The 15,719-nt window shown below is 61.3% G+C and overlaps 1 protein-coding gene across 1 annotated transcript in view; it reads left to right on the forward strand.

Moving 5' to 3' along the window:
- Positions 1–9,871: 9,871 nt before the first annotated feature.
- Positions 9,872–15,719, forward strand: part of LOC134434222 (retinal guanylyl cyclase 1-like) — a gene marked incomplete at its 5' end in the record, with an annotated part of 39,803 nt that continues 33,955 nt past the window's right edge. The window contains 3 exons of the mRNA XM_063182896.1: positions 9,872–10,493; positions 11,743–12,044; positions 13,216–13,570. Coding sequence (XP_063038966.1) covers positions 9,872–10,493; positions 11,743–12,044; positions 13,216–13,570 — 1,279 coding nt within the window. The remainder of the gene's footprint in view (positions 10,494–11,742; positions 12,045–13,215; positions 13,571–15,719) is intronic.

A 15,719-nucleotide genomic window follows, 5' to 3' on the forward strand; every position in this document is an offset into this window, starting at 1 on the left:
AGGTGACACACACAGGTGACACACAGGTGACACACAGGTGACACACAGGTGACACACACAGGTGACACACACAGGTGACACCTGGCCCAGGTGACGCAGGGTGGGGGTGACGCCAGGTGTGACAGGGACAGGGGTGACACCATGGGGTGTCCCAGGTGGGGGTGTGCCCTCCCCAGGTGTGTCCCCATTGTCCCCACATTGTCCCCAGGTGTGCCCCACCCTCCAGGTGTGTCCCCACTGTCCCCATTGTCCCCAGGTGTGTCCCCATTGTCCCCTCCCCAGGTGTGTCCCTGTCATTGTCCCCCCATTGTCCCCATTGTCCCCATTGTCCCCATTGTCCCCCATTGTCCCCCCATTGTCCCCCCATTGTCCCCATTGTCCCCATTGTCCCCAATGTCCCCCCATTGTCCCCCCATTGTCCCCCCCATTGTCCCCCCATTGTCCCCATTGTCCCCCATTGTCCCCCCCATTGTCCCCATTGTCCCCATTGTTCCCCCCAATGTCCCCCCATTGTCCCCATTGTCCCCATTGTCCCCCATTGTCCCCAATGTCCCCCCATTGTCCCCATTGTCCCCCCATTGTCCCCTCCATGTCCCCCCATTGTCCCCATTGTCCCCCCATTGTCCCCATTGTCCCCATTGTCCCCCATTGTCCCCCCATTGTCCCCATTGTCCCCAATGTCGCCAATGTCCCCCCATTGTCCCCATTGTCCCCAATGTCCCCGTCTATTGTCCCATTGTCCCCAATGTCCCCCCATTGTCCCCATTGTCCCCCCCATTGTCCCCATTGTCCCCAATGTCCCCCCATTGTCCCCATTGTCCCCATTGTCCCCCCATTGTCCCCATTGTCCCCATTGTCCCCAATGTCCCCAATGTCCCCCATTGTGCCCCCCATTGTCCCCATTGTCCCCCATTGTCCCCCCATTGTCCCCTCCATGTCCCCCCATTGTCCCCATTGTCCCTTCCCAATGTCCCCCATTGTCCCCCCCATTGTCCCCATTGTCCCCCATTGTCCCCATTGTCCCCCCCATTGTCCCCCATTGTCCCCATTGTCCCCATTGTCCCCCCCATTGTCCCCCCCACTGTCCCCTCCATTGTCCCCATTGTCCCCCATTGGTCCCCCCATTGTCGCCCCCATTGTCCCCCCAATGTCCCCCCCATTGTCCCCCCATTGTCCCCATTGTCCCCATTGTCCCCATTGTCCCCATTGTCCCCAATGTCCCCATTGTCCCCCATTGTCCCCAATGTCCCCCATTGTCCCCATTGTCCCCCCATTGTCCCCCATTGTCCCCAATGTCCCCCATTGTCCCCCCATTGTCCCCCCATTGCCCCCCCCATTGTCCCATTGTCCCCATTGTCCCCCATTGTCCCCATTGTCCCCATTGTCCCCATTGTCCCCATTGTCCCCCATTGTCCCCATTGTCCCCATTGTCCCCATTGTCCCCCATTGTCCCCCATTGTCCCCAATGTCCCCCCCATTGTCCCCCAATGTCCCCCCCACTGTCCCCTCCCCCCCCGGTCACGTGGCCCCTCCCCCCCGCCCCTCCCCCCCCCCCGGGGCTGATCCCGGTTTAGCCGCCCCTCCCCCACCCCGGGATTAGCGCGGGGCACGACGGGAACGGGGGGGGAGGGGCGGGCAGGGATCATCCAACAGCGCCCCTCCCCCCACGGCCGGGAGGGAGTGACCACTGAGTGACCACTGACCACTGAGTGACCCTGAGTGACCACTGAGTGACCACTGAGTGACCACTGAGTGACCAATGAGTGACCACTGAGTGACCACTGAGTGACCAATGAGTGACCAATGAGAAACCAATGAGTGACCAATGAGTGACCACTGAGTGACCAATGAGACCAATGAGTGACCAATGAGTGACCAATGAGTGACCAATGAGTGACCCTGAGTGACCCTGAGTGACCACTGTCCACTGAGTGACCAATGAGTGACCACTGAGTGACCACTGAGTGACCCCTGAGTGACCACTGAGTGACCACTGAGTGACCCTGAGTGACCACTGACCAGTGAGTGACCACTGAGTGACCAATGAGTGACCAATGAGAGACCAATGAGTGACCACTGACCACTGAGTGACCAATGAGTGACCCTGAGTGACCACTGACCAATGAGTGACCACTGACCACTGAGTGACCAATGAGTGACCCTGAGTGACCACTGACCAATGAGTGACCAATGAGTGACTGCTGAGTGACCAATGAGTGACCACTGAGTGACCACTGAGTGACCAGTGAGTGACCAATGAGTGACCAATGAGTGACCACTGAGTGACCAGTGAGTGACCAATGAGTGACCACTGAGTGACCACTGAGTGACCACTGAGTGACCAATGAGTGACCACTGACCACTGAGTGACCAATGAGTGACCACTGAGTGACCCTGAGTGACCCTGAGTGACCAGTGAGTGACCACTGACCCCTGAGTGACCCCGAGTGACCCCGAGTGACCTGTGCCCCCGTGACCCCAGGTGACCCCCCGCTGACCATGCTGACCTCTCCGGACGCGTCCGGCCGCGGCCTGGCCTGAGGGACGGCGCTGGACATGCGGCCCCGGGGCACAGGGGACCCCGCCCACCCTGGTGGCACCGGCACCCCCCGCGGGGACAATGGAACCTTCCATGGTGGTGGCACCTGCACCCCCCGCGGCGACAATGGAACCTTCCATGGTGGTGGCACCGGCACCCCCCGCGGCGACAATGGAACCTTCCATGGTGGTGGCACCGGGACCTCCTACAGGGACAATGGAACCTTCCATGGTGGTGGCACCGGCACCCCCCGCGGGGACAATGGAACCTTCCATGGTGGTGGCACCGGGACCTCCTACAGGGACAATGGAACCTTCCATGGTGGTGGCACCGGCACCCCCCACGGGGACAATGGAACCTTCCATGGTGGTGGCACCGGCACCCCCCGCGGGGACAATGGAACCTTCCATGGTGGTGGCACCGGGACCTCCTACAGGGACAATGGAACCTTCCATGGTGGTGGCACTGGGACCTCCCACGGGGACAATGGAACCTTCCATGGTGGTGGCACCTGCACCCCCCGCGGCGACAATGGAACCTTCCATGGTGGTGGCACCGGCACCCCCCCGCGGGGACAATGGAACCTTCCATGGTGGTGGCACCGGGACCTCCTACAGGGACAATGGAACCTTCCATGGTGGTGGCACCGGCCCCTCCCGCGGGGACAATGGAACCTTCCATGGTGGTGGCACCGGCCCCTCCCGCGGGGACAATGGAACCTTCCATGGTGGTGGCACCGGCCCCTCCCGCGGGGACAATGGAACCTTCCATGGTGGTGGCACCGGGACCTCCCATGGGGACAATGGAACCTTCCATGGTGGTGGCACCGGCACCCCCCGCGGGGACAATGGAACCTTCCATGGTGGTGGCACCTGCACCCCCCGCGGGGACAATGGAACCTTCCATGGTGGTGGCACCGGCACCCCCCGCGGGGACAATGGAACCTTCCATGGTGGTGGCACCGGCCCCTCCCGCAGGGACAATGGAACCTTCCATGGTGGTGGCACCGGCACCCCCCGCGGGGACAATGGAACCTTCCATGGTGGTGGCACCGGCACCCCCCGCGGGGACAATGGAACCTTCCATGGTGGTGGCACCGGCCCCTCCCATGGGGACAATGGAACCTTCCATGGTGGTGGCACCGGCCCCTCCCGCAGGGACAATGGAACCTTCCATGGTGGTGGCACCGGCCCCTCCCGCGGGGACAATGGAACCTTCCATGGTGGTGGCACCGGCACCCCCCGCGGGGACAATGGAACCTTCCATGGTGGTGGCACCGGGACCTCCCGCGGGGACAATGGAACCTTCCATGGTGGTGGCACTGGGACCTCCCACGGGGACAATGGAACCTTCCATGGTGGTGGCACCGGGACCTCCTACAGGGACAATGGAACCTTCCATGGTGGTGGCACCGGCACCCCCCGCGGGGACAATGGAACCTTCCATGGTGGTGGCACCTGCACCCCCCGCGGGGGACAATGGAACCTTCCATGGTGGTGGCACCGGGACCTCCTACGGGGACAATGGAACCTTCCATGGTGGTGGCACTGGCCCCTCCCATGGGGACAATGGAACCTTCCATGGTGGTGGCACCGGGACCTCCCACGGTGGCACCGAGTCCTCCCACGGGGACGTTCCCCATGGTGGTGGCATCTCCCGTGGCTTCGGATCCCATGGCGGCATCTCCAATGGTGGCATCTCCAATGGTGGCATCTCCCAAAGGGACATTTCCTACAATGACATCTCCAATGGTGGCACTTCCCACAGTGACGTTCACCATGGTGGTGGCATCTCCCGTGGCTTCGGATCCCATGGTGGCATCTCCCATGGTGGCATCTCCAATGGTGGCATCTCCCACGGGGCCATCTCCAGCAGTGGTGGCATCTCCCAAAGGGACATTTCCTGCAGTGGCATCTCCCATGGTGGCATCTCCAATGGTGGCACCTCCCACTGTGACGTTCCCCATGGTGGTGGCATCTCCCATGGCTTCGGATCCCATGGCGGCATCTCCAATGGTGGCATCTCCCATGGTGGCACTTCCCACAGTGACGTTCCCATGGTGGTGGCATCTCCCATGGCTTCGGATCCCATGGTGGCACCTCCCACAGTGACATCTCCAACGGTGGTGGCATCTCCCATGGTGGCATCTCCCATGGTGGCACCTCCAATGGTGGCACCTCCCACAGGGACGTTCCCCATGGTGGTGGCATCTCCCATGGCTTCGGATCCCATGGTGGCACCTCCCACAGTGACATCTCCAACGGTGGTGGCATCTCCCATGGTGGCATCTCCCAAAGGGACATTTCCTACAGTGACATCTCCCATGGTGGCATCTCCAATGGTGGCACCTCCCACAGTGACGTTCACCATGGTGGTGGCATCTCCCGTGGCATCGCTTCCCGTGGGGACATCTCACAAGGTGACGTCTCCAGCCGTGGTGGCATCTCCCATGGCATCAGTTCCCATGGTGGCACCTGCAACAGCGACGTCTCCCATGGTGGCATCTCCCATAGGGACATCTCCAATGGTGGTGGCATCTCTCACAGTGGCACTTCCCACAGGGACACTTCCCACGGTGGTGGCATCTCCCATGGCATCGCTTCCCATGGGGACATCTCACAAGGTGGCGTCTCCAGCAGCGGTGGCATCTCCCATGGTGGCATCTCCCAAAGGGACATCTCCAACACTGGTGGCATCTCCTCCCAAAGGGACATTTCCTACAGGGACATCTCCAGCAGTGGTGGCATCTCCCATGGCATCGGTTCCCATGGTGGCACCTGCAACAGAGGCATCTCCAGCAATGGTGGCATCTCCAATGGTGGCATCTCCCACAGGGCCATTCCCGATGGTGGCATCTCCCATGGCATCGGTTCCCACAGGGACATCTCACAAAGTGACATCTCCAACAGTGGTGGCATCTCCAATGGTGGCATCTCCCATGTGGACATCTCCAGCAATGGTGGCATCTCTCAAAGGGACCTTTCTGATGGTGGCATCTCCAATGGTGGCATCTCCCACAGGGACATTGCCAATGGTGACATCTCCCACAAGGACATCTCCAACAGTGGCATCTCCCATGGTGGCATCTCCCATGGCATCAGTTCCCAAGGTGGCATCTCCCACAGTGACGTTCACCACGGTGGTGGCATCTCCCATGGCTTCGTCTCCCATGGTGGCACCTGCAACGGGGACATCTCCAACGGTGGTGGCATCTCCAGCAGTGGTGGCATCTCCAATGGTGGCATCTCCCACAGGGACTTTTCTGACGGTGGTGGTGGCATCTCCCATGGTGGCGTCTCCAACGGTGGCATCTCCCACGGGGACATTACCGATGATGGTGGTGGCATCTCCCATGGCTTTGGCTCCCATGGTGGTGGCATTTCCAACAGTGACATCTCCAATGGTGACATTTACAATGGTGGCACCTCCCATGGTGGCACCTCCCACAGGGACACTTCCCACGGTGGTGGCATCTCCCGTGGCATCGCTTCCCATGGGGACATCTCACAAGGTGGCGTCTCCAGCAGCGGTGGCATCTCCCATGGTGGCATCTCCCAAAGGGACGTTTCCAAAAGGGACATTTCCCATGGTGGTGGCATCTCCAGCGGTGGCGTTTCCGATGGTGGCATCTCCCGTGGCATCGCTTCCCATGGTGGCATCTTCAACAGTGGTGGCATTTCCCACGTGGACACCACCCAAAGGGACATCTCCAACAGTGGTGGCATCTCCAGTGGTGGCACCTCCCATGGTGGCTTTTCCCACAGGGACATTTCCGATGGTGGTGGCATCTCCAAGGGCTTCACTTCCCACAGGGACATCTCACAAAGTGGCATCTCTAGCAGTGGTGGCATCTCCAGCAGTGGTGGCATCTCCCACGGGGACATTACCGATGATGGTGGTGGCATCTCCCATGGCTTCGGCTCCCATGGTGGTGGCATTTCCTACAGTGACACCTCCAGTGGTGGCATCTCCCATGGTGGCATCTCCCACAGGGACGTTCCCCATGGTGGTGGCATCTCCCATGGCTTCGTCTCCCATGGTGGCACCTGCAACAGTGATGTCTCCAGCAATGGTGGCATCTCCCACGGGGACATCTCCAACAGTGGTGGCATCTCCCAAAGGGACATTTCCTGCAGTGACATCTCCAACAGTGGTGGCATCTCCAATGGTGACATCTCCTATTGTGGCATCTCCAATGGTGGCATCTCCCGCAGGGCCATTCCCGATGGTGGCATCTCCCATGGCATCGGTTCCCACGGGGACATCTCACAAAGTGACATCTCCAGCCATGGTGGCATCTCCAATGGTGGCATCTCCCACAAGGACACTTCCCACGGTGGTGGCATCTCCCGTGGCTTCGGCTCTCATGGTGGTGGTGGCATCTCCTCTCATGGTGGCTTCTGCCATGGTGGCATCGTCTCCCACGGTGACAATTCTGGCGGTGGTGACACCTGCCATGGTGGTGGCTCCTCTCGTGGTGGCACCTCCCAAAGTGTCACACCCCATGGTGGCATCTCCAGCGGTGGCACCTCCGGTGGTGGCATCTCCCAGGGTGACATCAGCCACAAGGACGTTTCCCACGGTGGTGGCACCTGGCACGGCATGACCACGCATGGTGGCACCTGCCAGGGTGGTGGCATCTCCAGCGGTGGCATCTCCAATGGTGACATCTCCCACATGGACATCTCCAATGGTGGCATCTCCAGTGGTGGCATCTCCAGTGGTGACATCTCCAATGGTGGCATCTCCAATGGTGACATCTCCAATGGTGACATCTCCAATGGTGGCATCTCCAGTGGTGACATCTCCAGTGGTGGCATCTCCAATGGTGGCATCTCCAATGGTGACATCTCCAATGGTGGCATCTCCAGTGGTGACATCTCCAGTGGTGGCATCTCCAATGGTGGCATCTCCAATGGTGGCATCTCCAGTGGTGACATCTCCAATGGTGGCATCTCCAATGGTGGCATCTCCAATGGTGACATCTCCAATGGTGACATCTCCAATGGTGACATCTCCAGCGGTGGCATCTCCAATGGTGGCATCTCCAATGGTGGCATCTCCAATGGTGGCATCTCCAGTGGTGACATCTCCAGTGGTGACATCTCCAGTGGTGGCATCTCCAGCGGTGACATCTCCAATGGTGACATCTCCAATGGTGGCATCTCCAATGGTGGCATCTCCAGTGGTGGCATCTCCAATGGTGGCATCTCCAGCGGTGACATCTCCAGTGGTGACATCTCCAATGGTGGCATCTCCAATGGTGACATCTCCAGCGGTGACATCTCCAATGGTGACATCTCCAATGGTGGCATCTCCAGTGGTGGCATCTCCAATGGTGGCATCTCCAATGGTGACATCTCCAATGGTGACATCCCCAGTGGTGGCATCTCCAATGGTGGCATCTCCAACGGTGACATCTCCAATGGTGGCATCTCCAGTGGTGACATCTCCAATGGTGGCATCTCCAGCAGTGACATCTCCAATGGTGGCATCTCCAACGGTGACATCTCCAATGGTGACATCTCCAATGGTGACATCTCCAATGGTGGCATCTCCCACATGGACATCTCCAATGGTGGCATCTCCAATGGTGGCATCTCCAGCGGTGACATCTCCAGCGGTGACATCTCCAGCGGTGACATCTCCAATGGTGACATCTCCAATGGTGGCATCTCCAATGGTGACATCTCCAACAGTGACATCTGCGACGGTGACATCTGCCGCTGTGGTGTCACCTCCCATGGTGGCCTCTCCAATGGTGGCGTTGGCCACAGTGACGTTCCTCGCGGTGGTGCCACCCCCCACAATGGTGGCACCTCCTACAATGACACCTCCCACGGTGGTGGCATCTCCCGTGGCTTTGCCACCACCTCCCACGATGACATTTCCGGGGACTTTGGCATTTCCCATGACCTCGCCACCTCCCACGGTGGTGGCACCTCCCACAAGGACATCTCCCGTGGCTTTGCCACCTCCCATGGCAGCGCCACCTCCAACGATGGTGGCATCTCCCGTGGCCTTGACACCTCCCATGCCGATGCCACCTCCAACAGTGACACCTCCCCTGGCTTTGACACGTGCCGTGATGGTGGCACCTCCCATGGCTTCGACACCTCCCATGATGGTGACACCTCCAACAGTGACGCCTCCCATGATGGTGGCATCTCCCACGGCTTTGATATCTCCCATTGTGGCGCCACCTCCCGTCATGGTGGCATCTCCCACACCTTCCCCACCTCCCATCACGGCGCCATGTCCCACACCTTCACCACCTCCCGTGATGGTGGCATCTCCCACGGCTTTGACACCTCCCATTGTGGTGCCACCTCCCATGATGGTGGCATCTCCCACGGCTTCACCACCTCCCACAATGGTGACACCTCCAACGATGGTGGCATCTCCCACACCTTCCCCACCTCCCACAATGGTGACACCTCCCACCATGGTGGCATCTCCCACGGCTTTGACATCTCCCACACCTTCCCCACCTCCCATCATGGTGGCATCTCCCATCATGGTGACATCTCCAATGATGGTGGCATCTCCCACGGCTTTAACACCTCCCATCATGGTGCCATCTCCCATGGCTTTGACATCTCCCACACCTTCCCCCGCTCCCATCATGGTGCCATCTCCCACGGCTTTGATATCTCCCACACCTTCCCCACCTCCCACAATGGTGACACCTCCCATGATGGTGGCATCTCCCACACCTTCCCCACCTCCCACAATGGTGACACCTCCCATGATGGTGGCATCTCCCATGGCTTTGACACCTCCCATGATGGTGGCATCTCCCACACCTTCCCCTGCTCCCATCATGGTGGCATCTCCCATGGCTTTGATATCTCCCATCATGGTGACACCTCCCATGATGGTGGCATCTCCCACACCTTCCCCACCTCCCATCATGGTGCCATCTCCCACGGCTTCGATATCTCCCACACCTTCCCCACCTCCCACAATGGTGACACCTCCCACCATGGCGCCATCTCCCACACCTTCCCCTGCTCCCATCATGGTGGCATCTCCCATGGCTTTGATATCTCCCATCATGGTGACACCTCCCATGATGGTGGCATCTCCCATGGCTTTGACACCTCCCATGATGGTGGCATCTCCCACACCTTCCCCCGCTCCCACCATGGTGGCATCTCCCACGGCTTTGATATCTCCCACACCTTCCCCACCTCCCATGATGGTGGCATCTCCCACACCTTCCCCCGCTCCCACCATGGTGCCATCTCCCACGGCTTTGATATCTCCCACACCTTCCCCGCCTCCCGCACCTCCGCCGCCCTCCCCTCCTTCCTCCACCACCTCCTCCTCCTCCTCCTCCTCCTCGCGGCCTGCCCCGCTCCCTGCTCGGCCGCCACCTTCAAGATCGGCGTGCTGGGCCCGTGGAGCTGCGACCCGCTGCTGTCGCGGGCCCGCCCGGAGGTGGCGGCGCGCCTGGCGGTGGCGCGGCTGAACCGGGACCCGGCGCTCACCGCGGGCCACTGGTGGGACGCCGTGCTGCTCCACGAGCCCTGCTCCGCCCCGCAGGCCGTGGCCGCGCTGCCGGGCGCCGAGCGCTACGCCGCCGCCATCGTGGGCCCGCTCAACCCGGCGGCGTGCGGCGCCGCGGGGCTGCTGGCCGCCGCCTGGAACAAGCCGCTGGTGTCGTGGGCGTGCGGCGGCGCGGACGGACAGACGGACGGCGCGGCGGTCACGCTGCTGAGGCCGCTGCCCGCGCCCGCCGCCGTGCTGCACGCCGTGCTGCGGCACTTCCGCTGGGCGCACGTGGCCGTGGTGGCGGCGCCGCAGGAGCTGTGGGTGGACACGGCGCGGGAGGCGGCGGCGGAGCTGCGCGCCCGCGGGCTGCCCGTCAGCGTGCTGGCCGTGGCCGGGGAGGACGAGCGGGAGGCGGAGAGGGCGCTGAGGAGGGTGCGGAGGGCGGACGGCGTGAGGGGTGAGCGGGCGCGGGGCGGAGCGGCGGGGCGCGGGGTGGAGGTGGGGATGGAGGTGGGGATGGAGGTGGGGATGGTGGGGATGGATGGAGGGATGGAGGTGGGGATGGATGGAGGGATGGAGGTGGGGATGGAGGTGGGGGTGGGGATGGAGGTGGGGATGGAGGTGGGGATGGAGGTGGAGATGGAGGTGGGGATGGATGGAGGTGGGGATGGAGGTGGAGGTGGGGATGGAGGTGGAGGTGGAGGTCGGGATGGAGGTGGAGATGGAGAGATGGAGGTGGAGGTGGGGATGGAGGTGGAGATGGATGGAGGGATGGAGGTGGAGATGGAGAGATGGAGGTGGAGGTGGGGATGGAGGTGGAGATGGATGGAGGGATGGAGGTGGAGGTGGAGGTGGAGGTGGAGATGGAGGTGGAGGTGGGGATGGAGATGGGGATGGAGGTGGAGGTGGGGATGGAGGTGGGGATGGAGGTGGGGATGGAGGTGGGGATGGAGGTGGAGATGGAGGTGGGGATGGATGGAGATGGGGATGGAGGTGGAGGTGGGGATGGAGGTGGGGATGGAGGTGGGGATGGAGGTGGAGGTGGGGATGGAGGTGGAGATGGATGGAGGGATGGAGGTGGGGATGGAGGTGGGGATGGAGGTGGAGGTGGGGATGGAGGTGGAGATGGATGGAGGGATGGAGATGGGGATGGAGGTGGAGGTGGGGATGGAGGTGGGGATGGAGATGGGTGTAGAGATGGAGATGGATGGAGGTGGAGATGGAGATGGAGATGGAGATGGAGACAGAGATGAATGGATGGATGGATGGATGGATGGATGGATGGATGGATGGATGGATGGATGGATGGATGGAGGTGGAGATGGAGATGGATGGATAAGGGATGAATGTATGGATGGATGGAGATGGAGTTGGATGGAGGTGGAGATGGAGATAGAGATGGAGACAGAGATGGATGGATGGATGATGGATGGATGGATGGATGGATGGATGGATGGATGGATGGATGGATGATGGATGGATGGATGGATGGATGGATGGATGGATGGATGAAGGTGGAGATGGAGATGGAGATGGAGGTGGAGGTGGATGGATAAGGGATGTATGGATGGATGGAGGTGGAGATGGATGGAGGTGGAGATGGAGATGGAGACGGAGGTTGACACGGACGGACGGACGAACGGACGGCCAGACAGACAGACAGACGAACCCGCCCAACCCCCCCGCGTGCCCCCCCCCTGCCGCAGTGATCCTGATGTGCATGCACTCCGTGCTCCTGGGCGGCCGCGAGCAGAAGGTCCTCCTGGAGAAGGCCGAGGACCTGGGCATGACCGACGGCTCCTTCGTCTTCGTGCCGTACGACGCGCTGAGCTTCGCGCTGCCCTACCGGCGCGTGCCCTACCCCGTGCTGGCCGAGCACACCAAGCTGCGCCTGGCCTACGACGCCGTGCTCACCATCACCATCGACTCGCCCGACCGCTCCTTCCACCAGGCCCTGGACGAGGCCAAGGCCGCCTACGAGGTCCCCGCCGACCTCGACCCCGCTCAGGTGGGGCTGGACGGCGTCTCCGGCGGGGTTTGAGGGCATCTTGAGAGGTTTGAGGGCATCTCCAGGGGGTTTGAGGGCATCTCCAGAGGGTTTGAGGGCATCTTGAAGGGTTTGGTGGCGTCTTCAGGGGGTTTGAGGGGGTCTTGAGAGGTTTGAGGGCATCTCCAGGGGGTTTGAGGGCATCTCCGGGGGATTCAGGGCATCTCCAGGGGGTTTGAGGGCATCTCGAAGGGTTTGGTGGTGTCTTCAGGGGGTTTGAGGGGGTCTTGAGGGGGTTTGAGGGCATCTCCAGGGGGTTTGAGGGAATCTCCAGAGGGTTTGAGGGCATTTCAAAGGGTTTGAGGGTGTTCTTGAGAGCAGTTGAAGGCATCTCGAGAGGTTTGAGGGCATCTCGAAGGGTTTGGGCCTATCTTGAGGGGGTTTGAGGGCATCTCCCGAGGGTTTGAGGGCGTCTCCAGGGGGTTTGGGGGTATCTCCAGGGGGTTTGAGGGCATCTCCGGGGGGTTTGAGGGCATCTCCAGGGGGTTTGAGGGCATCTCCAGGGGGTTTGAGGGCATCTCGAAGGGTTTGGTGGCGTCTTCAGGGGGTTTGAGGGGGTCTCGAGGGGGTTTGAGGGCATCTCCCGAGGGTTTGAGGGCGTCTCCAGGGGGTTTGGGGGTATCTTGAGGGGGTTTGAGGGCGTCTCCAGAGGGTTTGAGGGAATCTCCAGAGGGTTTGGTGGCGTCTTCAGGGGGTTTGAGGGGGTCTTGAGGGGGTTTGAGGGCATCTCCAGAGGGTTTGAGGGCATCTCAAAGGGTTTAGAGGTGTCTTGAGAAGGTTTGGGGGCATCTCGAAGGGTTTGGGGGTATCTTGAGTGGGTTTGAGGGCATCTCCAGAGGGTTTGAGGGCATCTCAAAGGGTTTGAGGGTGTTCTTGAGAGCAGTTGAAGGCATCTCGAGAGGTTTGAGGGCATCTCGAAGGGTTTGGGCCTATCTCGAGGGGGTTTGAGGGCATCTCCAGAGGGTTTGAGGGAATCTCCAGAGGGTTTGAGGGCATCTCCAGAGGGTCTGAGGACATCTCCAGAGGGTCTGAGGGCATCTCCAGAGGGTTTCACCATCTTTGCTGACCGTGCCCAACGCGCCGTGCCCACGACCACCCCCCAAAACCGCCTCACCCACCGTTCCACCGCCAGGTCCACCCTCTCTTCTCCACCATCTACAACTCCATCCACTTCCTGGCCACGGCGGTGGAGGCGGCGCGGCGCGGCGGCCGCTGGGTGATGGGCACCAGCGTGGCCGAGCACGCCCGCGACTTCCGGCTCCAGGGCCTGGGCCAGACCTTCACGGTGGACGGCGACGGCGCCGTGTCCGTGCCCTACGTGGTGCTGGACACGGACGGCAAGGGCCACCACCTGTGGGCGGTCTACGGGCTGGAGCCGGGCACGCGCGGCCTCAGCTACCGCAGCCACAGCCCCCACTGGCCCCACAGCTCCAGCCCGGCCACCGACGCCGGCTGCTGGTTCGACTCGGCGGCCATCTGCAACGGCGGTGAGCGGTGGGGCGGGGTGGAGGTGGTGGAGGTGGTTGTGGGGTCTGCGGTGGTGGGAATGAGGTTCTGGGTCGGTTGGGGTGGTGGTGGTGCCATGGTTGTGGGTCTGCTGTGGTGGAACCATGTTTGGGATGGAGATGGTGGACGTGGTTATGGGGTCTGCGGTGGTGGGAATGAGGTTCTGGGTCGGTTGGGGTGGTGGTGGCACCACGGTTGTGGTTCTGCTGTGGTGGAACCGTGGTTCTGGGTCTGTTGTGGTGGCACCATGGTCATGGTGGAGATGGTGGAGGTGGTTATGGGGTCTGCGGTGGTGGGAATGAGGTTCTGGGTCGGTTGGGGTGGTGGTGGCACCAGGGTTGTGGTTCTGCTGTGGTGGAACCATGGTCGTGGTGGCACCGTGGGAGTGGTGGTGGTGGTGGACGTGGTTATGGGGTCTGCGGTGGTGGGACTGAGGTTCTGGGTCGGTTGGGGTGGTGGTGGCACCACGGTTGTGGGTCTGCTGTGGTGGAACCATGTTTGGGATGGAGATGGTGGAGGTGGTTGTGGGGTCTGCGGTGGTGGGAATGAGGTTCTGGGTCGGTTGGGGTGGTGGTGGCACCACGGTTGTGGGTCTGCTGTGGTGGAACCGTGGTTCTGGGTCTGTTGTGGTGGCACCATGGTCATGGTGGAGATGGTGGAGGTGGTTATGGGGTCTGCGGTGGTGGGAATGAGGTTCTGGGTCAGTTGGGGTGGTGGTGGCACCACGGTTGTGGGTCTGCTGTGGTGGAACCATGTTTGGGATGGAGATGGTGGAGGTGGTTATGGGGTCTGCGGTGGTGGGAATGAGGTTCCGGGTCGGTTGGGGTGGTGGTGGCACCAGGGTTGTGGTTCTGCTGTGGTGGAACCATGGTCGTGGTGGCACCGTGGGAGTGGTGGTGGTGGTGGACGTGGTTATGGGGTCTGCGGTGGTGGACTGAGGTTCTGGATCGGTTGGGGTGGTGGTGGTGCCATGGTTGTGGGTCTGCTGTGGTGGAACCATGTTTGGGATGGAGATGGTGGACGTGGTTATGGGGTCTGCGGTGGTGGGAATGAGGTTTTGGATCAGTTGGGGTGGTGGTGGCACCACGGTTGTGGGTCTGCTGTGGTGGAACCATGTTTGGGATGGAGATGGTGGACGTGGTTATGGGGTCTGCTGGGGTGGGACTGAGGTTCTGGGTCGGTTGGGGTGGTGGTGGCACCAGGGTTGTGGTTCTGCTGTGGTGGAACCGTGGTTCTGGGTCTGTTGTGGTGGCACCATGGTCATGGTGGAGATGGTGGAGGTGGTTATGGGGTCTGCGGTGGTGGGAATGAGGTTCTGGGTCAGTTGGGGTGGTGGTGGCACCACGGTTGTGGGTCTGCTGTGGTGGAACCATGTTTGGGATGGAGATGGTGGACGTGGTTATGGGGTCTGCTGGGGTGGGAATGAGGTTCTGGGTCGGTTGGGGTGGTGGTGGCACCAGGGTTGTGGTTCTGCTGTGGTGGCATCGTGGTTCTGGGTCTGTTGTGGTGGAACCGTGCTTGGGATGGAGGTGGTGGAGGTGGTTATGGGGTCTGCGGTGGTGGGAATGAGGTTCTGGGTCGGTTGGGGTGGTGGTGGCACCACGGTTGTGGGTCTGCTGTGGTGGAACCATGTTTGGGATGGAGATGGTGGACATGGTTATGGGGTCTGCGGTGGTGGGACTGAGGTTCTGGGTCGGTTGGGGTGGTGGTGGCACCACGGTTGTGGTTCTGCTGTGGTGGAACCGTGGTTCTGGGTCTGTTGTGGTGGCACCATGGTCATGGTGGAGATGGTGGAGGTGGTTATGGGGTCTGCGGTGGTGGGAATGAGGTTCTGGGTCAGTTGGGGTGGTGGTGGTGCCATGGTTGTGGGTCTGCTGTGGTGGAACCATGTTTGGGATGGAGATGGTGGACGTGGTTATGGGGTCTGCTGGGGTGGGAATGAGGTTCTGGGTCGGTTGGGGTGGTGGTGGCACCACGGTTGTGGGTCTGCTGTGGGGGAACCATGGTCGTGGTGGCACCATGGTTGTGGTGGGAGTGGTGGTGGTGGTGGAGGTGGTTATGGGGTCTGCGGTGGTGGGAATGAGGTTCTGGGTCAGTTGGGGTGGTGGTGGCACCATGGTTGTGGTTCTG

The sequence above is a fragment of the Melospiza melodia genome, unplaced genomic scaffold, assembly GCF_035770615.1.
Source record: "Melospiza melodia melodia isolate bMelMel2 unplaced genomic scaffold, bMelMel2.pri scaffold_336, whole genome shotgun sequence".
In the NCBI taxonomy this organism is placed as follows: Eukaryota; Metazoa; Chordata; class Aves; order Passeriformes; family Passerellidae; genus Melospiza; species Melospiza melodia.